This window comes from Bubalus kerabau, chromosome 14 (genome assembly GCF_029407905.1).
Source record: "Bubalus kerabau isolate K-KA32 ecotype Philippines breed swamp buffalo chromosome 14, PCC_UOA_SB_1v2, whole genome shotgun sequence".
NCBI lineage: Eukaryota > Metazoa > Chordata > Mammalia > Artiodactyla > Bovidae > Bubalus > Bubalus kerabau.
Genome location: NC_073637.1, coordinates 2,637,753 through 2,661,368, shown reverse-complemented (window position 1 = coordinate 2,661,368; position 23,616 = coordinate 2,637,753). Strand labels below are relative to the sequence as shown.

The following is a 23,616-nucleotide window of genomic DNA, read 5'->3' as shown; positions in this document are numbered from 1 at the left end:
GCGCCCCTCTACGTGGGCCCACATTTCTCTGCTTCATGTTTGCCCCAGCCCCGCCTTCCTAGCCCAGGGCCGCCAGAGCATGTCAGCAGCTTCCCTGCACACCTGCCTGTCCCCCGCCCACTGCTGGGCGGACCCCCAGGTCCTTCCTGCATCAGCCCATCCAGCAAGCACCAGACGCCCTTGTTCACTGCATGATATTCACAGCAGCCCTAGAGCCCATCCCTGGATGGAGATAAAATGTGCTCTAGACATTTTTAAAATGTGGTCTGGATCATCATTCTCCATCTTTGGCTGCAAGGAATATAATCAATCTGATTTCGGTGTTGACCATCTAGTGATGTCCATGTGTAGAGTCTTCTCTTGTGCTGTTGGAAGAGGGTGTTTGCTATGACCAGTGCGTTCTCTTGGCAAAACTCTATTAGCCTTTGCCCTGCTTCTTTCTGTACTCCAAGGCCAAATTTGCCTGTTACTCCAGGTGTTTCTTGACTTCCTATTTTTGCATTCCAGTCCCCTATAATGAAAAGGACATGGTTTTGGGGGTGTTAGTTCTAGAAGGTCTTGTAGGTCTTCATAGAACCGTTCAACTTCAACTTCAGCATTACTGGTCAGGGCATAGATGTGGATTACTGTGATATTGAATGGTTTGCCTTGGAAACAGAGCATTCTGTCATTTTTTGAGATTTGATCCAGGTACTGCATTTTGGAGTCTTTTGTTGACTATGAGGGTTACTCCCTTTCTTATAAGGGATTCTTGCCCACAATAGTAGATATAATGGTCATCTGAGTTAAATTCACCCATTCCAGTCCATTTTAGTTCACTGATTCCTAAAATGTCAACGTTCACTCTTGCCATCTCCTGTTTGACCACTTCCAGTTTGCATGATTCATGGACCTAACATTCCAGGTTCCTATATTAACAAGACCAGGAGCTGACTGTGGCTCAGATCATGAACTCCTTATTGCCAAATACAGACTTAAAATGAAGAAAGTGGGGAAAACCACTAGAAAATTCAGGTACGACCTAAATCAAACCCCTTACGATTGTACAGTGGAAGTGAGAAGTAGATTTAAGGGACTAGATCTGATAGATAGAGTGCCTGATGAACTATGGACGGAGGTTCGTGATACTGTACAGGAGACAGGGATCAAGACCATCCCCAAGAAAAAGAAATGCAAAAAAGCAAAATTGCTGTCTGAGGAAGCCTTACAAACAGCTGTGAAAAGAAGAGAAATGAAAAGCAAAGGAGAAAAGGATAGATATACCCATTTGAATGCAGAGTTCCAAAGAACAGCAAGGTGAAAAAAGAAAGCCTTCCTCAGTGACCAGTGCAAAGAAATAGAGTAAAACAACAGAACGGGAAAGACTAGAGAGCTCTTCAAGAAAATTAGAGATACCAAGGGAACATTTCATGCAAAGATGGGCTCAATAAAGGACAGAAATGGTATGGACCTAACAGTAGCAGAAAATATTAAGAAGAGGTGGCAAGAATACACAGAAGAACTACACAAAAAAGATCTTCATGACCCAGATAATCATGATGGTGTGATCCAGAGCCAGACATCCTGGAATGTGAAGTCAAGTGGGCCTTAGGAGGCTTCACTACGAACAAAGCTAGTGGAGGTGATGGAATTCCAGTTTAGCTATTTCAAATCCTAAAAGATGATGCTGTGAAAGTGCTGTACGCTTTATGTCAGCAAATTTGGAAAACTCAGCAGTGGCCACAGGACTGGAAAAGGTCAGTTTTCATTCCAATCCCAAAGAAAGGTAATGCCAAAGAATGCTCAAGTGAGTGAGTGAAAGTTGCTCAGTCATGTCCTACTCTTTGCAACCCCATGGACTGGAGTGGGTTGCCTTTTCCTTCTCCAAAGAATCGTCAAACTACTGCACAATTGCACTCATCTCACCCTGCTGCTGCTGCTGCTGCTGCTGCTGCTAAGTCGATTCAGTCGTGTCCGACTCTGTGCGACCCCATAGATGGCAGCCCACCAGGCTCCCCCGTCCCTGGGATTCTCCAGGCAAGAACACTGGAGTGGGTTGCCATTTCCTTCTCCAATGCATGAAAGTGAAAACTGAAAGGGAAGTCACTCAGTCGTGTCCAACTCTTAGCAACCCCATGGACTGCAGCCTACCAGGCTCCTCCATCCATGGGATTAATGTTCAAAATTCTCCAAGCCAGGCTTCAACAATATGTGAACTGTGAACTTCCAGATGTTCAAGCTGGATTTAGAAAAGGTGGAGGATACCAGAGATCAGATGGCCAACATCTGCTGGATCATGGAAAAAGCAAGAGAGTTCCAGAAAAACATCTATTTCTGCTTTATTGACTATGCCAAAGCCTTTGACTGTGTGGAGCACAACAAACTGTGGAAAATTCTGAAAGAGATGGGAATACCAGACCACCTGACCTGCCTCTTGAGAAATCTGTGTGCAGGTCAGGGAGCAACAGTTCAAACTGGACACGGAACAACAGACTGGTTCCAAATAGGAAAAGGAGTACGTCAAGGCTGTATATTGTCACTCTGCTTGTTTAACTTATATGGAGTACATCATGAGAAATGCTGGGCTGGAGGAAGCACAAGCTGGGATCAAGATTGCTGGGAGAAATATCAATAACCTCAGATATGCAGATGACACCGACCTTATGGCAGAAAGTGAAGAAGAACTAAAGAGCCTCTTGATGAAAGTCAAAGAGGAGAGTGAAAAAGTTGGCTTAAAGCTCAACATTGAGAAAAGTAAGATCATAGCATCTGGTCCCATCTCTTCATGGCAAATAGATGGGGAAACAGTGACAGACTTTATTTCAGTGGCAGACTTTATTTTTTTGGACTCCAAAATCACTGCAGATGGTGACTGCAGCCATGAAATTAAAAGACAATTACTCCTTGGAAGAAAAGTTACAACCAATCTAGACAGGATATTAAAAAGCAGAGACATTACTTTGCCAACAAAGGTCCATCTAGTCAAGGCTATGGTTTTCCAGTGGTCATGTATGGAGGTGAGAGTTGGACTACAAAGAAAGCTGAGCGCCAAATTGATGCTTTTGAACTGTGGTGTTGGAGAAGACTCTTGTGAGTCCCTTGGACTGCAAGGAGATCCAACCAGTGCATCCTAAAGGAAATCAGTCCTGAATATTCATTGGAAGGACTGATGCTGAAGCTGAAACTCCAATACTTTGGCCACCTGATGCGACAAACTGACTCACAGCAAAGACCCCGATGCTGGGAAGATCGAAGGCAGGAGGAGAAGGGGACGACGGACTTTGAGATGGTTGGATGGCATCACCGACTCAGTGGGCATGAGTTTGAGTAAACTCCAGGAGTTGGTGATGGACAGGGAGGCCTGGCGCGCTGCACTCTGTTGACTTAAAAAAAAAAAAGATGTACAACTTAAGAGTTGCGAGTCAAGTTTTATTTGGAGCAAAATGAGGACTGCAGCCCAGCAGGCAGCATGTCAGTTCTGAGAGACTGCTCCAAAGTGGCAGTGGGGGAAAGTCAATATTGATGAAGAGGGAGTTCAATACTATGAAGCACTCATTTTACAAAAGGTTTTTTGTTAATCATGAGGATCTGATGTCACCATGAAGGAATTTATTTAGTGCTTCTCTGGATGTGAGGAGATGCAAGGACTGAGATAATAAAATCTGTTCCTAAAAACATCCAACTATCTAAAGAGCAGTCCCACCAGATTCCTTGGAGCACAGAGTGCCTCCCTCCACCCTGAACTCCCTCAGGGGGTGTTGAAGGTCTACAGCTATAGGGGCATGGGGTTCAATCTCTGTAGAGGCAGATGGCAAATGCCTTTGCTGTTCAGTCGTTGGCAATGTTTTTGTAAGTACCAATTTGTAGTTAACAAGTCCATGGGGTTGCAAAGAGTCGGACACGACTGAGCGACCAAACTGAACTGACTCTTCACACTTAGAGGTCTCTAGAGTTTTCAGAATCCAGAATGGTAGGTGGAGGTGGCAGGAGTAGTGGGGGCCTGTGAGAAGGGTTCTGGAGACGAGTGGAGGCAATGAGACCCCAAGGACCTCCCTGGCCCTCTGCCCCTTGGGCTCCCTAGACAGCAGGGATTTGGGGCTAAGGCTCACTCACTCTCTCAAGGTCACTGGGAGGAGCCCTGAAGGCCAATCGAGTCTCGGGCCTCCCCAGACTCAAGCTTGAGTGCAATTCCTGAGTTTTCTCCCCACTGCTGTCTCTGGACCAGCAGCAGAGACTGTGGGCACCACACACAGCACAGTCCACACTCACAACGTCAGCCCCCCAGCTGCCATCCTGCTCTCACACAGACACACACACACACATGCGTGAGCTCTGCTCCCCCCAACACATACACACAGCTCTGAGAGCCTCACTGGCATCCAGGACTCCTGGGTACAATCCTAAGCCCTCACCAGCCAGTCGCCACCCCGCCTGTCTTCCTGCACCCCTCTCCTCCTTTTCCAGCAACCCTGCTCATTCCCCTCATCCTCTGCTCATGCTGAGTCCACAGGAAGTGCACCTCCTCACTGCCCCCTCGAAACACCACACTTTACCTTGTTGCCTTTAGAAGCCAGATACGAAGAACCACTAAGAAAATGTTACAGTAAAACTGGCTTGTCCCTCGTCCCAACGCCATAGGTGCTGAGACTAACCCACCTTGGCACCCAGAGCCTTGGTCTCTGGTTTGTTGCTGTCTGCCTGAAGGGGGCGGATGTGAACAGCACGGGCCTGAGGCCCTGGAGCGGGCACAGGGAGCAGGGGGTGCTTCCCCACCAGGCTTTGGGTGAGGCCAGTCCAGGGGTTCCGAGCTGTCCACTGCTCCTGGGTGAGGACTGCCCTTGGCAGCTGTCAGCTGGGACTCCAGGGAGCCCTGCGCGAGGACGGGTCCTGCTGCAAAGGTGTGAGCTTGCCCCAGCTGCCCGTCTCCAGGGCCGGGAGATGCTGGTGGGGCTGTGGCCAGACCGCCAAGCCCAGGCAGCACAGCCTCCTGCTCTCAGACTGGGGGTGGCTGTGGCCGGCAGATTTAGTCAGCCCTGCCTGTGTGTCAGACTGTGCCCACCAGAGAGGCCAATGCCTGCTCCCAGGGCCGAGAGGACAGACAGGGAAGGGCTGGAGAGGGAGGAGGGCCCTCAGCAGCAGGTCAGAAAACAGCTTTATTGGGAAGAGGGGACTCCAGACGCCATGAACAGACAGACGGGTGGTTGTGGAAAGCAGGTGTCCGGGGAAGCAGGAACCATGGCGGAAGGCGGGCCTGGGGAGCCAGGGCTCAGGCATGCAGGAAGCGGTTGAAGGCGTTGTAGGCCGACTCCAGGTCGAAGAGCATCTGGCGCACCTGGGAGTCATCCAGCTCGTCTGAGGCCGACATGCCACTCAGGGTCTGCAGCCTGCAGAGCACAGGGTACAGCGCCTGAGTGTGTGTGTGTGTGTGTGTGTGGGGGGGGGCTATGGGGCTGGGGTGTGTGTGTGTGTAAGGTTATGCGGCTTGGGGTGGGGGGCGGTGTCTGGAGGGTAGGGCTATAGCACTTGTGTGTGTGTGCAGTGGTGGAGAGGGAGGGCTATAGGGCTGCGGTGTGTGCGTGTGTGTGTTTGTGTATGTATATGTGTCTGTGGAGGGAAGGACTATGGGGCCAGAGCGTTCATGCATGGGTGTGTGTGTGTGTGTGTAGCTATAGACCCAGGGGGTGTGTGCACAGGGGAGGGGACTGGGGCTAGGGTTGGGGGGGGCAGGGTTGGGGGCCCTGGCAAGCGACAAGCACTCACCACTGGCTGACCGTCTGGCGGCCCTCGAAGTCAGGGGGCAGGTGGCTCATGCGGTGCATGGTCTCCATCAGCTCCCGCAGGTCAGGCTGGATCTAAGGGAACAGAGCCCGCTGGGACCCGCCCCCGAGCCTGGCTCCTCAGAACCTCCCCATCCCCCTTCCCCCTGCCCAGGGCCGCACCTCGTCCATGGCTCGGATCTCCAGGCGCAGCTTGTCCATCACCGTGATAAAGAGCTGGGAGCAAGTGTGTGTGCGTGTGACTTCCCGGACCCCCGGCTCAGACCCCCGACACCCTGGTTCCTCTGCAGAGAGGAGCCTGGGGCCGCTCCACCCCGCCCCTTGCTCGCCTTAGCTGGAGGATCACTTGGGCCTCCCCTGCACCCCCCCACCCTCCGCACCCATTCCTAAAACCAGGGGCTACTGGGTAGGAATGCAGGACACGACCCAGGTAGGCCTGGGACAGGGCGGGGCCTTGGGGCGCACCCCCCCCAGCCCCCGCCCCGGTGGACCCCTGCGGCGGTTCGGGGCATGCGCACAGGGCCCGCACCGAGACCACGTCGGCTATGCAGCGGTTCAGGTTGCCTTTGTCGTCCTTGATGGTGATAGGCCGGTCCTCCTTGATCCTCTCCATAGCCAGTGGGCAGTCCAGCTGAGGGGGGATCATAGCTGGGCCTCACAGGGCAGCCCGGCCGCAGCCCCGGGGCCCCTATGCCTGCCCCCGTCCCTCAGGGTGAAGGAGTCGCTCACTCACGCGAAACTTGCGGCAGAATTCATCAATGGAGCTGATTTCTGAGCCCTGGACCTGCCGGAAGGCCGCCTTGTACTGGACCAGGAGTCGGGAGCAGGCTGCAGTATACCTGGGGGAAGAGGCCAGGCTGCTGCCCGCAGTGCCAGGCCAATGCCTCCGGGTCCCTTCTGCTTATCCTCTGCCCTTCCAGACACGGGGCAGCTCGCATGGACAAGACGTGAAGGGCCAGAGACCGGCCATGGGGGCGGAAGCTTCCTCATGAAGCTTTGAAAGGTGCAGGGGGTGGGGTGGGGTAATGCCCCAAACGTGGCTGCCACAGAGGACCAGTGTGGACTTTGCAAGTTGGCCCCGCAGGTCCCAGCCAGGTCCCTGAGCCTGTTTCCTGGGCTGTGTTGGCTATGCCCCCACATGGACAGCTCACAGTGCTGCTGCGGGGCACGACCGCACTAGACAAAGGCCCCACATACCTCCGGGCTGCCAGGCCTAGCCAGCGGCTCCCCATGGACTGACTGCCCGAGCCCCCAGCTCTCCTTCAAAGAGTTCTCACCGATGAGGTCCCGGGGAGTGGGGCGGGGCCAGAACCCTGGAGAGAGCTGGGTGCAGCCGCACCCACGTGGGCACTGCCCCCAGACTGCCCACCCTCCCTCCCCACTGAGCACCTGGCCTGGGAGGCCAGAACTGAGCTTCCGAGGCTGGGCCAGCAGTGCAGGGAGGCGGGCTCTCACTCGTTGGGGGTGACGCAGTCCTTGATGTACGCCTTCTCCAGGGCCTGCATCGTCTTCACCACCGCAAACAGCTCCGCCATGTTGTCATACCTGAGGGGGCGCAGACTTCAGGCTGCCCAGGCAGGAAGCCGACGGCCCAAGCACACCTGCCAGCCCTGCCTGGGTGCCACTGAGGTGGAACTCTTGATCTGGCCGCCTCCTCACCCCACCCCGAGCAGAGGCTTCTGGGAACCTGTTTCCCTGGGAAGACCCCCAGGGTGGGGGAGGCAGGCAGCCTGGGGCTGGACTCACTTCTCCCGCTCACGGGCGTTCTTGTACAGCTTCACTTCCTGTCGGGAGACCGGGCGGAGGGTCGGCCAGCAGCACCAGTGAGGCTGCGGGGCCCCAGTGAGGACCACGCAGACGAGAACCAAAGTTGACGTGGCCAGGAGGGTGCCCACCACTCACCTCATACAGCTCCGGCTTGTTTCCAGGGGCTGCGAAAGAACAGGCAGAGTGGAAAGTCACCCCAGCGAGCCTGGCCACCACCCTGGCCCTAGGAACTGCAGTCCCAGCCCCTCTTAGTCTGCAGGGGACCCGAGCAGAACATAGGCCCCCCTCACTCTGAAGGGAACCCGAGCAGAGCACAGGCCTCTGGGTTCAGGGGCTGCACGCCAGGCCTGGTGCTCCATTCCACTCCTGTTGCTCAGCTACTGCCCCTATAGCTGAGTGACCACATCTTGCTCATGATGTGGTTGTGGGTACACAATGTCTGCCACATGCTTTGCCGCCATCCTCCTGGCTTGGGGACTCCGGGACACTTGAGACACCCTGAAGCCCAGGCACACTACAGCTGTCATCTCTGCATCCAGCTGACCCCACTTGGAGGAGGTCTTTGGGCCCCTGGCTACCCCCTGGGACCTTGTTGTGTCAGACGTTATAGCCTGCTGGCAACCCCTGGCCTCTGCGGCCCTCTGGGTCCCTGGGCCCATCATGGGCCATACTCACCTCCCATGCCAGGAGTGGCTGGGATCCCGTGAAACATCCTGCCGGCTCTGAGTCAGGTGACCGGGAAAGAGAGGAAGATGCTGCAGCCACTGGAGGAGTGACCTGCAGAAGAGAACACACGACGCAACCTCTTAAAAGACAATCCCGAGCATGTCTTCACACAAGAATAAATTTGGAGCAGACCAACGGGGGTTGGGGTGAACTTTCTGTGAGGACAGTCCAGAGGATGATAAAGGCAGAGGGGAGTGTGTGTCGGGGGGTGGTTTGTCAAAGGACGCACCACTCACAGGCAAGAGGAGTCTGGGCTTATCCTGGTGCAGCGAGCTGGAGTCACTGGACAATTGGAGACAAGTCCTCGGGGACCCAGATGGGCAGCGAGCTGAGCAGACAGTGGAAGCAGGAGCCCTGCTCACTTGAGAAGTTGATGCAGTGGCTGGGGCGAGGTTCAGACGTGCTTTGGAGATGGACCCACCAGGTGCAATGGAGAATTTTAAAATGGGTAAAAATTAAAAACGACTCAAGAACGACATCCTTATTTTCAGACCAAAGGCACCATGACCGTCAGATGAGCTGACACGGAGACGGTAAACAGAGTAGGTGTAGACAGTAGGTGGGTGTACTACGGTTTGAACGTGTGGGCTTTGAGAAGCTCCGCAGGCTCCAAGGAGGCTGCAGAGGCGCCTGGAGGTCAGGGGAGAGGCCCGGACGGGCAGCCTGAGCCTGTGGCACTGAGCGGGTGGGTGGCGCCCCACAGGAAATGGCTGAGGGTGAACCAAGGTAGCGAAAAGACAGCCTATGCTGAGCCCCGGGACCCGGCGCAGAGGCAGTGCAGCGGGAAGGCGGGATGAGGCCTGGGGGACGAGGCTGTGAGTTCAGCTGGGCGCGGCGGAGGCGGGGCAGGGACACAGACCGCTCAGCAACAGTGAGGCGGTGGGACGGCCAGGAGCAATCAGGGGCTCGGCTGTGGCCCTACAGCGGGACCCCAGCAGCCACGAAAGGGGAGCTCCGCGGCCACACGCTGAGCATCGTCACCCTGCACGAGCAGGGCGGCGAGCTCCCAGAGAAAGCCCAGCAAGCGCAGGGCGCGCAGGCCCGGGAGACGGCCTCAGAGCCCCGGACGGAACCAGGAGACCCGGGGGCCCGGGACACAGAACTCCGAGAGGGCACCGAGGAGCAGGGATGCAGAGGACCCTCCGCGGCGTGGCGAAGACCGTGGGTTTTGGTCAGACCGCCTTTTCCGCCCGTCCCTGGCCCGGAATACCTGGACCGCCTCGCAGGTCCCAGCGACGGCGCGAGGGCGGGGCGCGCCTGACGTCTGCTCCCGCGCCTGCGCGCCAGGCCCCGCCGCCTGCGCCTGCGCACGCTACACCTGCACCAGGCCCCGCCGCCTGCGCCTGCGCGCTGGCTACGCCCCGCCCCCTGAGAGCTGAGGCTGCGGGTGAGTCTGTCCTTGGGACAGAGGGAAGCAAGCTGCGGATAAGTGGCTTTGCGTTCCCCTGGAGGGCCTCTAAGCGGCCAGCTCTGCCCTTGAAACCGCCCCACAGGGTTAACAGAAACTGGTAACAGAAACCTTAGAGCTTGTCTTACCGCTTGTTAAGAAGCCCGCGGTAAACAAGGACCTACTGTATAGCGTGGGGAATTATATGCAGTCTCTTGTAATAACCTATAATGGAAAAGAATCTGAAAAATAACGTGTGCATACACACATATAAGAAACTGAAGTAACACTCCAAGTTAACTGTGTGAAGGCTTGCCGCCCTTCCGACTATGCAGTCCATGGAATTCTCCAGGCCAGAATACTGGAGTGGGTAGCCCTTCCCGCAGGCCCTCCATTTGTAGCCTGTCTTCACGGATCGAGGTTGCTTTAATTGTTGATACAAAAGCTTGCATGTACGACGCTAAAACTGGCCCTGCTCCGGGGTCCAGCGAATGACCTCTTGCCTTCAGAGCTCCACCCTATCATGTGCCACCATTTTTAACGTGTGCCATGAAGAAGCAATTCAGATGTGCCTCTGCAGAACAGATGATCTCACCTCTTCCCTGCCTCCAAGGTTCTCTCCCCACACCTAAAATCATCCTGCTTTTTGTGGGGGGCACTGAGGCTCGTGGGATCTTAATTCCCCTACCAGGGATCGAACCTAGCCATTGGCAGTGAAAGTGCAGAGTCCTAATCACCAGGGAATTCCCCCAACCTGTTTCTTTATACTGTAATGTCGCAAGCCCCTCGCCTTTGAGGAACCAAATATGAGACCTGTCCTCCCATCACCTCGCTTGGCTGCCTTGTGAATAAATCCTTCCTCTGCTGCAAACCTTGGTGTCTCTGGGTTTTGGCTCGCTGTTTCCTGGGCAGACGAACCTGCTCCAGTAACACCCTCAGTTCCTGTGGGCTCTAAGCTTTACAACCCTGCCTTCCACCTCCCACTTGCCTTCCAAGGAGCAACAGCAGAGAGGGGTGGAAGCAGCAGTGGCTTCTTTATTAGAGGCCTGGGGAGGGCACACCATGGGGCTGGCCAGTCAGAGGTGCCTGAAGAAGAGCTTGGGGCCCTGGTCCAGGGTGCACACTTTGGGGCCCAGCTGGCTGGGAAACAGCTGGTGCAGGGCATCCCGGTCCTCAGCGGAGAGACGTCTGGTGCACAGCTGCAGCTCCTGCAGCTGCGCCACAACCTTGTCCCAGAGGTCTAGGCCCAGGGGGCCCTGAACAGCACAGCCTGCAGAGGGGAAGCAGAAGTCAGCCTTGGGGAGCTGCTCCTGGCAGGATGCAGCAGGAGTCCCACGGGAGCTAGTGGGGTTTGTCTCGGGTCTCACAGGACTTTTTTCTTTACCAGTGTTGCCCTAGGGATGATATGCACTTCCCCCGAGGCCCCGAGGGCTGCAGTGAGGGGCATGAGCAAAGCCCAGGAGAGGCCAGATCATTCTCAAGGATGGAGGGTGCTCTCCCAGAGGCTGCCTAGGACCGCAGACCCCTCCCACAGCCAGTGGTCAGGCAGGAGGGAGGTCAGCTCTGAAACACTGCATTCACATCTGTGCCTCTGACAGTGTCTGATGATGTCTCTGTCCATAAGATGGACCCAGCATGGCTTATTGGGAGTCTCAGGACACTGAACTGCCAATGCTCAATCCTCAGAGACCACAGAGTACCCAGCAGGGGGCTTGGTGAGAGCCTACAGGTGCCAGGAAGCCAGATGTGTGGGTAGCGGCCCCACAGCTGAGTGAGGGGTAGGTCGCCTACCAGCCTGCCTTCAGGAGGGCCTTCCTGAAGAACCAGCCTGGACCTGTGGGGCAGTGGGCGAGGAGCAGGAAGAACCCAGGGGTCCCCAGTGTGCACACCCACTCCCAGCCCTGGTTCTCTGGAGGGCCAAGTCTGGTCTGCCCTGCCCCCAGCCCCAGCAGGACGCACCAGTTCACCCAATGCACCTCCCTGGGGTCGTTCTCAAGACGGGGTCCTGCAACAGGTGTGGCCAGAGAACCACCTGTCAGGCCACAGGCCTAGATGGTACAGTCAGGGTGCACTGGCCAGAATCAGAAGGGTTCCTCGGAGGCAGGTATTGCCACCCTAGGCTGACCTCCCTCCCTCCCTCTGGACAATAGGAATGAAAAAGTCCCTGCGGCAGTGGGTCCCCCAGCCATGGTCTTGAGGGTCGGGCTGACCAGGCTGGAGGCAGAGGCCTATGCTCCTCCCGCCCCGCGGTTTGAGGGGTGAGGCTTGCACCTGCCTCTGAGCGTGCTGGGCACTGTCCTCCACTTGAGCACCCAGGGGCCCCAGCTCCACTCTGCAGCCTGGCTAGTGGCAGGACGGCCCCTTCAGAGGAGGCACCTGGGCCTCAGTCAAGTTCCCAAGCAGGGGCTGTGTCACCAGCTCCAGTTGGGCAGCTGCGGCCGCCACACCCAGAGCTCACCTGACAGGCCCAGGAAGCTGAGGCCTTGGGGCCGCTTTTGGAGGGTAGACAGGAGCTCCTCCAGGCCAGCACTGCTGACCTCAGGGTTGGCAGACAGGTCCAGCGAGACCAGTGAGGGGCAGAGAGGGAGACATCTGAGACAGGGCAGAAGCCTGGGGGTCAGTTTCCATCATGAGGGGAAGCTGCCCCAGGTGACACCAGACACTCCTGAGAGCCACTGAAGCTAGAGGCCATGGAGCAGTGGCCCTGGCATGGGCCATGGCACATGGGTGACAGGAGAGGACCCAGCAGAAGGATGTGAGAGCCCGAGGGAGGCAGGTCGTGAGGCCCCAGCCTCCCAGCTATGAGACCAGACCCGCAGGGTAGTGGCAGCGTTACCTGCTCAGAGCTCTCACGTCTTTGTCGCCCAGGTGGTTTGCCGACAGGCTCAGGTGCTCCAGGACGCAGCCTTCCTAGACATCAGAGAGGGATACCTGCCCTCCCTGCCTCCCAGTAGAGGCCCTACACCCAGAGCGCCAGACACCACCCCCATCCCTTGAGAATGATGGAGTGAAGCATGCCTGACCCCCGAAGCCAGAGGGGGCGGCGTCTCCCCAAGTCTGCAGGTCAGAAGGAAATGCTTCTACCCAGAGGAGTGGGTCATACTTGGCACACCATGACGTGATCTCAGTAGACCCGCGCCACCCAGGTGCCTTTCCTGTTGGCCAGGACCTCGGAACCCGAGGCAAGCAGGTCTATAGAAAGAGTTCCCCACCCCTGTTCTCTCCCAACTTGCACCCTCTCCCAGCTCCCCCAACCCCAGTCCTGGGGGTCAAGGTGCCTCTGGCTTAGTGCCCCCCTTGAATGAGTACCTGGCTCAGGTAGCAAACCACAGGCTCCGTGAGGCCGAGGTCACTCTTGCCAGTGGCCACAGAGCTCAGCTCCAGGCGCAGGAGGCTGTGTGCCGGCATGCTCCCCAGGACCTGGCCCAGAGCAGTGGGGCCCAGGCCATTGTAGGACAGGGACAGTGTCTTCAGGCGCTTGGTGTCTATATGAAGGCCAGAACCTCCATCAGGTTCCTCCCTGCCCCCAGGCCTTGGCCCAGAGCCCCCGTGACCCTTGGGAGGCTGTCACTGTCTCCGAGGTTCTATGCACTGGGAAATGGGGTCTCCAGCTCAGGGTCTCACGCTGGGGAGGGGGCAGCACCAGACTCCTGAGCTCAGTTTCTTCCCACCACTTCTGGGTACCCGACCTGTCCCTACTCATGACAGGGTGGCCCCAAGACTGGGACACCCACACATGGTGGGGCAGGGCTGGGTGGGGGCACTCCGTCTACCACCCAAGTCCCAGCCCCTCCTCCCCTCTGCTGCGCTCCCAGCTCTGAGCCTCACTTCCTAGCTCAGGCCTCCGTGGAAAACCTCCTGGAGGATGCTCAGTTTCCCACCTCTTGGTGCTGGGACTGCGGGTGGAATCGTCTCCCACAAACAGAATGCTCAGAGCTGGGGAGCAACAGGGCTGGGCCTGCAGTGTATGTAGCTGGGACTGGGTCTGGGTCCTGGGGGGCTGCCCAGGCCAGGCAAGCCACCCCCATGTCCACCCACATGCTCCCGAGAGCCAAACTGGTGCCCTGGTTTGAGGCTCTCTGAACCCCTGGGGCCGGGGAGTGGATGTGCCAGCAGCTCACCTTGGAAGGCACTGCCCAGGGCCACCTGATGGCTCAGGAAGAAGCTGGGGCCAAAGCCACAGGCCTGGAGGTGCAGGGTGCAAAGCACGGGGCAGGCCCGCAGGACGGAGGCCAGGGCCTGGCCACAGCCATCCCCGAGGGGGTTCATGCTCAAGTCCAGCTCTTCCAAGTTCTGTGGGAGACACAGGGCCCCCAGAGGGTCTGGTGTTTGCCACCTGGATCTGGGCGCTGGCCAGCGCTCTCAACTGCACCTCCCCACCAGGGATGGGCTGGATGTGGATACTCAGATGCTGGTGTTCCCTGTACCTCTTACCTGCAAGGTGGTCTGCCCCAGGAGGCCCGCAGCAAGCTGGCGCAGGCCTTCAGGGCCCAGGTGGTTAGAGGACAGGTCGAGGAGGGTCAGGCCGGGCACGGTGTTCAGGGTGGCCAGCAGCTCAGCAACACACCCATCCCCCAGCCGGTTCCCGGCCAGGCGAAGCTCCCGGAGTGCTGAGTGCAGCTTCAGGGCCCGCAGCAGTGGCGTGAGCTGGGCCTGGCGCAGTGCCAGGGAGCAGGCGCTGAATGTGGGGGCTGAGCCCTGGTGCTCCACGGCCTGTAGCACCTGCTGGTGCTCCCCTGGGGAGGGACATGGTGTCACCAGGACAGGTCCCGCCTGTCCTGCCCTGGGAGTCAGTGGTGGCCAGTCAGGCGGCACCCCGCCCCCCGCTCCAGCATGAGCTCCAGGGCAGCTCCTGGGGCCCCAAGGCATGCTGCAGAGCCAGGGTGCGTGGTGCTGACCCACCTCCAGATGGAGCCACCTCCTGCCCCCACTACCTACACGCTACGGGGCCACTAGGTAGGGGAGGAAACCCTGAGGCCAGATGTGGCGGGGGGACCCCAGTCAATGCCTGGGGTCCTGGGACTGAAGGCCGTGGGCCTGGTCTAGTTCTCTGCCCAGGTCTCCGCAGGGCTGCCTGGACCCTTACCTTGCTCCAGGGTCTGGCAGGCCCGGCGGTAGCGGTCCCTCAGTGGGGGGAGGTCCCACGAAGTCACCTCAGCCAACACCTGGCGAGCAGCAGCGGTGAGTGGCCCCGACCCATCCTAGAGGACGCCCCCAGCTCAGGGCCCTGGCTCTGGCCACTCACCTCCTCGTTGCTCTGCAGCACGTCGGGGATGGGGTCCTGAGGGGCCAGCAGGGCCCCCTCTTTCTGCAGGGAGAGCCGAGGCAGCAGCCCGGAGGCCTGGTAGTGACGCTGGGCGGCCTGCTCAGCCAGCCAAGCCACAGAGTGGGCCTCCCTGTGTGGGCACGGGTGCGGGCTGAGTACAGGCAGGTTCCTGCCCTGCCACCTGGGGGTGCGCAGCTCCTCCCTCTCCTCCTGTCCGCCTGCGACGTGCACACCGGGGCACCTCCAGGCCACTCTTAGGGATCCCAGGGCCTGGCAGACCACTCGGGGCCTTCCTGAGCCCGTGCCTGCCGGCACCTCCCCGCAAGCAGTCCCCCAGGGGCGAGGGATAGGGCCAGGTGGGCTCTCATCACAGGTCTCATCTCGACAAGGGCCCTCTACTGCCCCCGGGCACCATCCCCAGCACAGAGCCCACAGAGGCACAGCGAGCCGGGCGCCGGGAGGAGACACCTTACCGGTGTGGAACGGGAATGAGGAAGAGGTTGTCCTGAACTCGAACTCGGACTCGGATGGGAGGGGGCAGGACCTGACCCTAGGCGTGGGGGCAGGGAAGAAGGGGCTGAAGCCAGGAGAGACAGGCCCCTGCCCATCCTCTCCCACAGCCTGGGTGGCACTCTGCCCCAGGTGTGAGCACCCACCGGGAGGCGGCCTGCTGTGGGGTTTTCTCCAGCGGGCGCCACGACCCTGGGGACGTCGGGGCTCCGTGCGGGCTCTGTGGCCGGGTTGTCGGCTCTGTCTGCTCTGACTGGTGTGCTCCGGCTCTCGAGATAGGGCAACCGGCTCTGCCGGGCCTGGGCCCGGGGCCTGCGTGCCGTGTCGCTGCCTGGGCCGGAGACACGGTGTCTGCCGCCATCCCCACTGCTCTGGGGACGGGCTGGGCGGTGGCCCCGGTGACCAGGGCTCATTGGGAAGTCTTCCTCCAGCCAGTCTCTGGCCAAGCACTCCTCCCTAGGGATGAGTGCTGCTTGGGGGATGGGCATCTCGCTGGGCCCTCGCAGTGGACCGGGGCCCAGGCGGCAGGTCTGGGCACTGCCCACTCCACGGATGGCTGCCCGGTAGGCAGCCCAGCTGGCACTTGTTGTGGCTGCCTCCCTATCGCTGGCAGGCCCGGGCATCGGGGCCTTGGTCTGCAGTGATGGGCTGGCGTGCCGGGGCCTCTTCTGGGTGGGCTGGGACGGGCCAGCACTGTCCTCGCCCTCTGAGCTGCTACTGCTGGCCACTTTGTGCCTGCTCCTCCGAGGTCTGGCCACAGTAGACACTGCCAGCCCCTGGGACACTCTGGTGCTGGCTTCACAGACCTCTGGGGTTCCTGGGCAAGGACTTGAGGGAGGAGAGGTCTCAGGGTCAAACAGATGGTTACTTGGGAGGGTCTGTGGAGCCTGGGAGCTGTGGGGAGCTGCGGAGAGAGCAATCTCTTGTGAGACAGTGCCTGGCACATGACGGCCACCCTGGGCCCAAGACTCTCAGGCTAAGGAGTGGAATCCCCAGGGGCAGAGGAGGCCCTGCTTACCTCGGCCCAAGGAGGCCGCTTGGAGCAGCCTCCCCATGGCAGCTGCCTTCTCCTGCGTCTCACTGTCCAGATCCTTGCCGTACAGCTTCACCCACTGCTGCAGCGTCTCCAGCGGGCTGTGGCCCTGGGGGTACCAGTTGGGCAGGGCTGGTGGCAGTAGCTCCACCCACCGCTGCCCACGCCCACCTGGCCTGTGTCCACTCACCTGCCTGGTGCGGAGGGTGACAGAGGCTCCTCGCTCGATGAGCAGCTCAGCCACCTCAAAGTGGCCACAGTTGAGGGCGTCATGCAGGGGCGTGATGCCGTCACAGCCCTGGCCGCCTGGGTCATCCACTGCGGCCCCGTGGTCCAGCAGGAAACGGACGATGTCTGCGGACAGGTGCATGAGCTGGCTCCCAGGCCCTCTCTCGGGAGGGACACATCCCCTCTCCCCATCACAGGCCAGAACCCCTGTCCCATGCTCACCCAGATGCCCGTAGTTGCAGGCCTCGTGCAGGGGCGTCCAGCCACAGTAGTCCCGAGGGTTTAGGGGGTGGCCCTGTGACCAAGAATGGGAAGGAGCCTGGCCCCGAGTGCCCCCACCAGCCTAGCCTTTCCCTGGCACTGAAGCCTGCAGAGGGTGCCACGGGCGCACCCCTCAGCCTGGCCTGGCCCAGATCACAGCAGAAAGAGATGCTCCCTACCAGGAGGGACAGGGTCCCCAGTTCTGGCTCTGGCCCTCCAGCCCTGCCCTGTTCCCTGGGGAGATGGCCCAGTCTGCGGGGGCAGTGCCTCCCTGCCTCACCAGGTCCTGGGTGCGGCCCAGCCTGCAGGGGGGTGCCTACCTGCCTCACCAGGTCTTGAACGCGGCCCAGCCGGCCCTCGATGCAGGCTCGGTGCAGCAGCGTCTCTCCCACGTCGTTTCGCCGGCTCCACTGTGGGCACAGCCCAGGACGGGGGCAGAGGCATGAGGGGCTGGATGGCACCAGTGACCACAGAACGGTCACTGTCCTCAGCCCGCGGTCCTCACCTTGTTCACCCTCTGCCGGCCCAGGCAGCCTCGTAGCTCCTCATCTTCCTCCAGTGGCGGGGACGCGTCGGCTTCGTTCTCTGTAGCAGAGCCAAGCCCGCCACCCTACGTGAGCTGGTCCCTGCGCCGAGGCCTCCCGAGCTGAGACTGCCCGTGGGTCAGTCTCCCCCAGCCCCAGACCTCCGCTATTTCTTTCCCAGGTCCCGCCCTCGGTGAGAGCAGCTGACGTGGGGCGCAGGTGTCCTTCACTGCGTGACACCTGTGTGCGCCCGCGCAGCCCCACTGCCTCTGGGGCGCCCACCCTCCCAGCACCTGCTTCTCCACCGTGGGTTCCTCTCATCCAACTGCTTAGTGGACAGCATCCCTCTTCCACCTGCCAGGTGCCCAGCTGTTCCCTCCTCAGGAGTCAGAAGCCCGCGAGCTGGCCCCAGCCACCCCAAGCAGGCGCCAGGGAGCGAGCCTCACCACTCTCGGAGAGCTCCAGCTCCGTGGCCTCCAGAGCATCGTCGTCCTCCTCATCCTCCCCGTCCCCCTCGTCCTCCCCGTCCCCCTTGTCCTCGTCTCCAGCCGCTTTCAGTTCCTGCAGCCTGGTTTCGGTGCTGGGGGCCTCCTGGGGCTGCAGCCTCAGCTGTACAGCATGGAGGTGCTTCAAGATCTGCCTCTGAGGAGAGGGGGCACCCAGCTCAGGGCCATGGGCAAGACAGGGCCGCGGGCAGTCAGGCTCCGGGGAAGCTGTGTGCGGGATCCCAGCGTGGGTGGGCAGGCGCTCCCCACCTGCAGCTGGGGCTGCCCGGCCAGCTGGGCGCAGCCAAGGGCCTTCTGGAAGCACAGCGCCAGCACCTCATAGGCATCGCCAGCCTCCTCACGGGACAGCGCAATGTTCAACCAGGTCTTGGCCTCCTGGAGAAGTACAAAGTTGACGGCTATGGCCCCCGCTGCCAAACCCGAGATGGCGGGTGGCCGCCCCGGGGGTGCAAGGCCCCCCCGTGCCCACCCCCAAGGGTGGCAGCCCTGTGATGGAGCCTCGGGCAGGATGGGGCCATGACTGCTCACCTCCAGGGGGTTGCCCTCCTGCAGCTTCAATTCCGCTTCGTAATGGTGCACAGCTTGGCGGTGGTCCTTCATGTCCCCCAGGGTGGCAGCCAGGGACACGTGGATGACGGCCAGCTCGGGCCCCGGCCTGCTGAGCAGCTCTGCAAAGTGCAGCTGGGGGGCAGCTGCCGTCAGGCCAGGGCTGTGCCACCCCCTGTAGCCCCTGCCATCCGCCATGCCCGCTTGGCACACACCTGCTTCTGGTAGGCTGCAGCGGCCTTGGGAAAGTCGCCTGCCTTGGAGAACAGGTCCCCCAGCTGTTCACAGATGCCCATGGCAACCTCGGGGTCACTCTCCTCGGACTCCTCTAGTCGCTGCTGCAGCTGGATCACCGCCAGCACTGCCGGAAAGAGCCTTATGCAGGGATGGCCGGCGCGGGCCTGACCCAGCTCCAGCAACCACCAGACCCAGCCTCTGCTCACCCCCAGTAAGGGGGTGGTAGGAGGGGCTACCTCGTGGGGTCACAGCAAGAGAACCCACTAAGGTCAGCACAGGGTAGGGACTGGCCTGTGGCAGGGATGCAGGCAGGGGCCCTGGTGACCACTACTTATCAATGGAGGACACCGGGCCACTTATCAGTCCCACTAGGCCATACTCCCGCCGTTAAGCAGGGCGTCTTTTGTCTTGGGTCTGCCAGTGAAGACGCTGGCTTATGAGCAGACACCAGCCTCCTGACCACCCAGCGTGCCTCCTACACTCCTTGCTGAATGGAGGCTCAGAGAACAGTAAGACCCCTCCTAACAGGAAGTGGTGGGGATGGGCCTCTCCCGATGGTGCCCCCTCCCCAAGGACGCATGCCCTGGCCTCATGTGCTGAAAGAAGGAGCCCTCCCTACCCTGTCTTGGGGGGTCGAGACCCCAGTGCCCCTCCTAGGCTCACCATACTTCAGGGTCCGGCAGACTGAAGCTTTCTGCAAAGGCTTCTGGGAGCCGAGCCGATAGGCCTTCTTCAAGGCTCTCTTGGCAGCCAGGAAATCCCCGAGGTCTAGGAGGACCTGGGGGGCAAGGGAAGGTAAGCCTGCAGGCCCCTGAAGGCCCAAGCCCACCCGAGAGCCGAGCCCAGGGCACCTGCGAGAGCAGCAGGCAGCACTCGCTCTCCAGGAAGGCCTGCTTCAGGACGCGCGCGCACTCCCGTGCCCCCTCCAGACAGCGCATGGCCTGCGAGTGCTGCCCCCGCCGCCAGTGGATGGCCCCCAGGTTGTAGCGGGCTCGAAACAGGTCTTCATACAGGTGGTTCTGCCTGTGGGGGGACGGGGCTGTCGGTGCCCGGGGCTCCTGCACAGGGACAGCAGAGCAGGCACCCACAGACACCACTGAGGGCTCCGGCCCCACAAAGTCAAGCCAAGCCTCTGCTCCCAGGAGACTGACAGGGCACAGGGGTGAGCCAGCTGGCTGCCCTCGCCCTGGCCACTTCCTCCAGGGGCAGGAACCCAGATCCCCCTGGGGCCTGGTGGGGCCTTACTCGGCCAGAAAGATGCTCTTCTTGAAGTAGGCACTGCACAGGCCCACCTGCTGCAGGCTCTCGCAGGTGAGGCCCAGGTTGAGGTAGATTCGGGTCCTCATCTCACTCAGCTCTCGCTTGGGCAGTGAACCTGGAAGATGCCCCTGCAGACACTCAGTGCCCCACCCCCATTTGGGGTCTCCGGCCTCTCCCCAACCCTCTTCTAGCCTCTCCCTGTAGGTGCCAGGGGTTCTGCTGCAGATAAAGTGAAGGGAATAGAGCAAAGGCAGCCAAATCTGGGGTTAGGAGGAGCACGGGATTTGCAGGCCGCAAAGAGGGGGGTGGGGGTGGCTTCTGAGAGCCAGTCTCAGCCTCACAAAGGGAGGAACCTAGACAGGGGACCCGTCACATGGGCAAGGAGGCTGTAGCCTCTTCTCCCTGCAGAGCACAGGAAGCCAAAATGGGGGAGGGCCAGGCCTAAGGGCAGTCACCCTGCAGCTTCTCATCCAGGATAGCCAAGCTTTTCTCGAAGGCATCCTGTGCCTGCTGCAAGGCGTCCTGGGACTGGTGGTGGTCATAGATGTCCAGGTGGGTGCGGCCAATGGTGGCCCAGGCCCTCTGCTGCTCAACGTGGTTGGAGAGCGCACACGCTAGCTCCAGGTAGCGGTGCTGGTGCTGGAGGCACAGAAGAATGGCCACTGTGAGCCAATCCTCCCCGCAAGCAAGCCCCACATGTCCCCCAAGCCCCCAGGTGCAGGCAGAAGCCAGGCTACACACACACTGTTTCCTCTATGCCAAGCGCTGCCTGTGGGGACGGTGGCACCACATGCTGACCAGCCAGTCACACAAGAAGAGACTGACTGGGAGTCATTGGTGCTGCGGGAACACAGAACCCAGGGCAGTTCTGTGTGGATAAAAGGTCTGGAATCCAACCCAGCCAGCCCCCGGTGATTTCAGCTCCAGTAGTAACATGTTCATCAGTGGTTTCTGCAGCCACGCTCCCAGGAGAGGCTGTGGTGCATGCATCCAAGGACCAGGTGACCACTGCTGATGCAGGGCTCTCTGAAGCTGAAGCCGCATCGCACCATGTCCCCCTCTTCCCTCCAGCCAGAGGCCTGGACGGCAGAGACCTAGCAGGCTCTGCCCCCAGGAGATGCAAACCACGGAGTGTCGACTGTGGCCAGCGTGGGGGCGGGCCGGTCTCCGCCCACCTGCAGGGCAGCCGAGTAGTCTTCCATCTCCGCCAGCCGCTCTCCGATTTTGCGGTGGGCCACGGCGCAGCCCAGGGGGTCGTCGGTGGTCTCCAGGAGCTGCAGCTCTTGCTGGTGCTCTCGCAGTGCCTCCGCGTAGCAGCCTGGGTGGGCGGGACAGGCTTCAGTCAGACTGGGCAGTGGGCCAGGGGCAGGAAGGCCAGTGAGATGGCGGCCGGCCGGTACTCAGGAAGCCCTTACCCCCGGTCCTCCCGGTCCCAGGCCCCTCCGGCCCCTACTCCACCTCACGCACCATGGCTGGCCAGGAGTTCCCCTAGCTGGTGGCAGAAGGAGGCCTCCTCCCGCAGCTGGCCGCTCCTCTGGGCCTTAGCTTTGGCCTTGCTCAGCTCTGCAGAGAGAATAACGAGGCCTGAGCGCTGAGCCTCTCCGCCCGGGAGGGCCAGGGCCGTCTCCAGCCCCCGCGCTCGGGCGTTTTTCTCTGGACTCACGGCGAAGCTCGCGCTCCAGGCTCATCCTGTAGTCGCCGCGCCCGGGGTTCCGGACTTCCCGCGCTCTCTGCTGGCGCGGCGGCCCCGCCCTCCCTGGCCCCACACGCAGGCCCGGTCCTGCTGCGGAGCATCTCGGGAAGTGTAGTCCAGGCGCCCAAAGCATCCTGGGAGTTGTAGTAGGGCTGCGCTAGCGCTCGAAGCGTGGAAGGCGCCTTCAGCACCCGGGTCTTCTGCGCGCGGAGCCCGGGCCCCGCCCCATGATCGCAGCGGCCCTTGGGGTGAGGTCTCCCGGGCTCCCGCCGCTTGCTGCCGCTGTTCTGGACACCCGCGCGACCTGGTCTGAGGAACGCACTGCCCTCGCAGGGGAGGAGAGGAAGGCCTCGGGGACCACGGGCACTTGGGCGCTCGGATCTGTGTCCCCGCAGAACCTGCATCAGCCGCGAACGTGCCGGAGTCCTCACACGCGGGGACTCCGACCTCCAGTGCTGCCGGCGGGAGGGGGGGTTTGAGTTCCAAAATGAACTGAACTTCTCAGTGTGCTCGACGGTTGTATTCCTGGAAAACTCAGCGTGCGCTCGTTAAAACTGCAAAACCGTCGTGTGCTGAGAGGTAAAGGGGGCAGGATCCGAGCCTGGAGCGCTGTGGCCTCAAAGCCGGGAGATCTGGGGCGTGGGGAGCCCTGGCGACCTCTAAGTGCCCGTCCTGTACCCCACGCCTGGAGAACCAAACACCTGCTAGGCCGTGTGGCTCTGTCCCCGCTGCCACTGCGGGTCCCTGGGCCCTAGGTGCCAGGGCTAGCGCCCCAAAGGCCCTAGAGGAGGTCTGGAAGAACTGGGAGGCAAATGTAATGAAATGGGGCTTCCCTGAGACTGTAAAGAATCTGCCTGTAATGCAGGAGACCTGAGTTTGATCCCTGGGTCAGGAAGATCCCCTGGAGAAGGGAATGCCTATTCATTCCAGTATTCTTGCCTGGAGAATTCCATAGACAGAGGAACCTGGCCGGCTGTAGTCCATGGGGTCACAAAGAATCAGAAATGGAGTCAGACCCAATGGGGTAAAACTCTCAGCCAGTGGATGGGCAGCAAGGCCTGTTGGGGAGGGAGCTGTATGGAGGGCTGCTGGTCCTCAGGTCCAGGGAAGGTTGCCCAGGGCCAGTGGGTGGCTGCAGGGGTGGGATGAGGCTGAGCTTGGGGAGCTGCAGGAGGGCCTACTCTCAGCCTCCTTGAAGGGTGTGGGGCTCTCCCCTGCCCCCCACCGTCCCCAACATGGATCCCAGGGACAGGAAACCAAGGTGGCTGCTTGGCAGGCGGGCTGTGAGGTTCCAGGGGCACAGTGAGATGCAGGGTGGGGATGGGGGAGTCAAGTCGTGGGAACAGACTGTCCCAGCTGAACAGGGTGTCTCCCAACACCTCTGTGCCTCCAGCCCTCCAGCACCAGCATCCACAGGGCAGCTCAGGTTCTGGGCCTGATCCCATTTCATAGAGGACCCAGCTTCTCTAGCCTTGGCCTTCTGCACCCATCAGACAGGGATGCGCATCCAAGGCACTGCCAGCCAGAGCTGGGGGCCTGGGGTGGGGAGACTGCAAGTTGGGGCCAGCCTCAGCCCCTGGCTGGGAGGCCCATCTGTGAGGCTGTCTTGTAAGGAAATACAAACAAAACTTGGCTTGGAACTTTTTAAAAACTATAGAGACAGAAAATATCCAAAGAGATTATAGACCACAAAAGCAACATAGTATGTTGTAAAAATACCTCTTGACTCCTCTTTTTAAAAAATTATTTTTTATTATTTTTGTAAATGTCTCACTTTGGGCTGAGAAATGTAGTGTTTAAAAGGAAGTGGGGTGAGAGGGGGAAGTGGGGCTCGACCTGTGCCCCCAGGCCTGCCCCCACATCTGCTGAGGTTGCGCCCCCACATCTGCTGAGTTTGCACCCCCACCTTCACCAGC

The 23,616-nt window shown here is 60.2% G+C and overlaps 2 protein-coding genes across 5 annotated transcripts; both read right to left on the bottom strand.

Annotated features, from left to right (window-relative positions):
• Window positions 1-5,113: 5,113 nt before the first annotated feature.
• On the bottom strand, window positions 5,114-9,608 carry VPS28 (VPS28 subunit of ESCRT-I). 3 transcript variants are annotated; one of them, XM_055545501.1, is made up of 11 exons: window positions 9,460-9,605; window positions 8,479-8,652; window positions 8,199-8,300; window positions 7,659-7,687; window positions 7,503-7,540; window positions 7,212-7,301; window positions 6,490-6,595; window positions 6,286-6,387; window positions 5,919-5,972; window positions 5,740-5,831; window positions 5,114-5,363 (listed from the first exon to the last, which is right to left on the bottom strand). In XM_055545501.1, exons 3-11 carry the CDS (start codon window positions 8,233-8,235, stop codon window positions 5,246-5,248), a joined length of 666 nt encoding a protein of 221 aa, XP_055401476.1. In that variant the 5' UTR covers window positions 8,236-8,300; window positions 8,479-8,652; window positions 9,460-9,605; the 3' UTR covers window positions 5,114-5,245. The 3 variants fall into 3 exon arrangements, with proteins under 3 accessions (XP_055401476.1, XP_055401475.1, XP_055401477.1); XM_055545500.1 differs by having other exon boundaries at window positions 8,486-8,652; XM_055545502.1 differs by lacking the exon at window positions 6,286-6,387 and having other exon boundaries at window positions 8,486-8,652; window positions 9,460-9,608.
• Window positions 9,609-10,651: 1,043 nt separating this feature from the next.
• On the bottom strand, window positions 10,652-21,988 carry TONSL (tonsoku like, DNA repair protein). 2 transcript variants are annotated; one of them, XM_055545499.1, is made up of 27 exons: window positions 21,671-21,988; window positions 21,475-21,570; window positions 21,183-21,325; window positions 20,463-20,646; window positions 19,993-20,122; window positions 19,599-19,770; window positions 19,411-19,525; window positions 18,726-18,871; window positions 18,493-18,645; window positions 18,214-18,339; window positions 17,905-18,100; window positions 17,440-17,519; window positions 17,255-17,344; window positions 16,896-16,968; window positions 16,636-16,799; window positions 16,431-16,554; window positions 15,559-16,316; window positions 15,376-15,452; window positions 14,882-15,032; window positions 14,723-14,801; window positions 14,071-14,372; window positions 13,758-13,929; window positions 12,946-13,121; window positions 12,473-12,546; window positions 12,095-12,228; window positions 11,596-11,641; window positions 10,652-10,906 (listed from the first exon to the last, which is right to left on the bottom strand). In XM_055545499.1, exons 1-27 carry the CDS (start codon window positions 21,831-21,833, stop codon window positions 10,810-10,812), a joined length of 4,221 nt encoding a protein of 1,406 aa, XP_055401474.1. In that variant the 5' UTR covers window positions 21,834-21,988; the 3' UTR covers window positions 10,652-10,809. The 2 variants fall into 2 exon arrangements, with proteins under 2 accessions (XP_055401474.1, XP_055401473.1); XM_055545498.1 differs by lacking the exon at window positions 11,596-11,641.
• Window positions 21,989-23,616: the final 1,628 nt, after the last annotated feature.

Excerpts from the sequence above, each read along its gene's own strand:
- VPS28 (XM_055545501.1), bottom strand. The coding sequence starts at position 8,235 with ATGTTTCACGGGATCCCAGCCACTCCTGGCATGGGAG. Across the intron at positions 7,302-7,502 it reads AACGCCCGTGAGCGGGAGAA|GTATGACAACATGGCGGAGC; the intron begins GTGAGTCCAGCC and ends GCGCCCCCTCAG. Across the intron at positions 6,596-7,211 it reads GACTGCGTCACCCCCAACGA|GTATACTGCAGCCTGCTCCC; the intron begins GTGAGAGCCCGC and ends CTCTTCCCCCAG.
- TONSL (XM_055545498.1), bottom strand. The coding sequence starts at position 21,833 with ATGCTTTGGGCGCCTGGACTACACTTCCCGAGATGCTCCGCAGCAGGA. Across the intron at positions 16,317-16,430 it reads AGCGGCCTCCTTGGGCCGAG|CTCCCCACAGCTCCCAGGCT; the intron begins GTAAGCAGGGCC and ends CTCTCTCCGCAG. Across the intron at positions 15,033-15,375 it reads CTCATTCCCGTTCCACACCG|GGAGGCCCACTCTGTGGCTT; the intron begins GTAAGGTGTCTC and ends GTGCCCACACAG.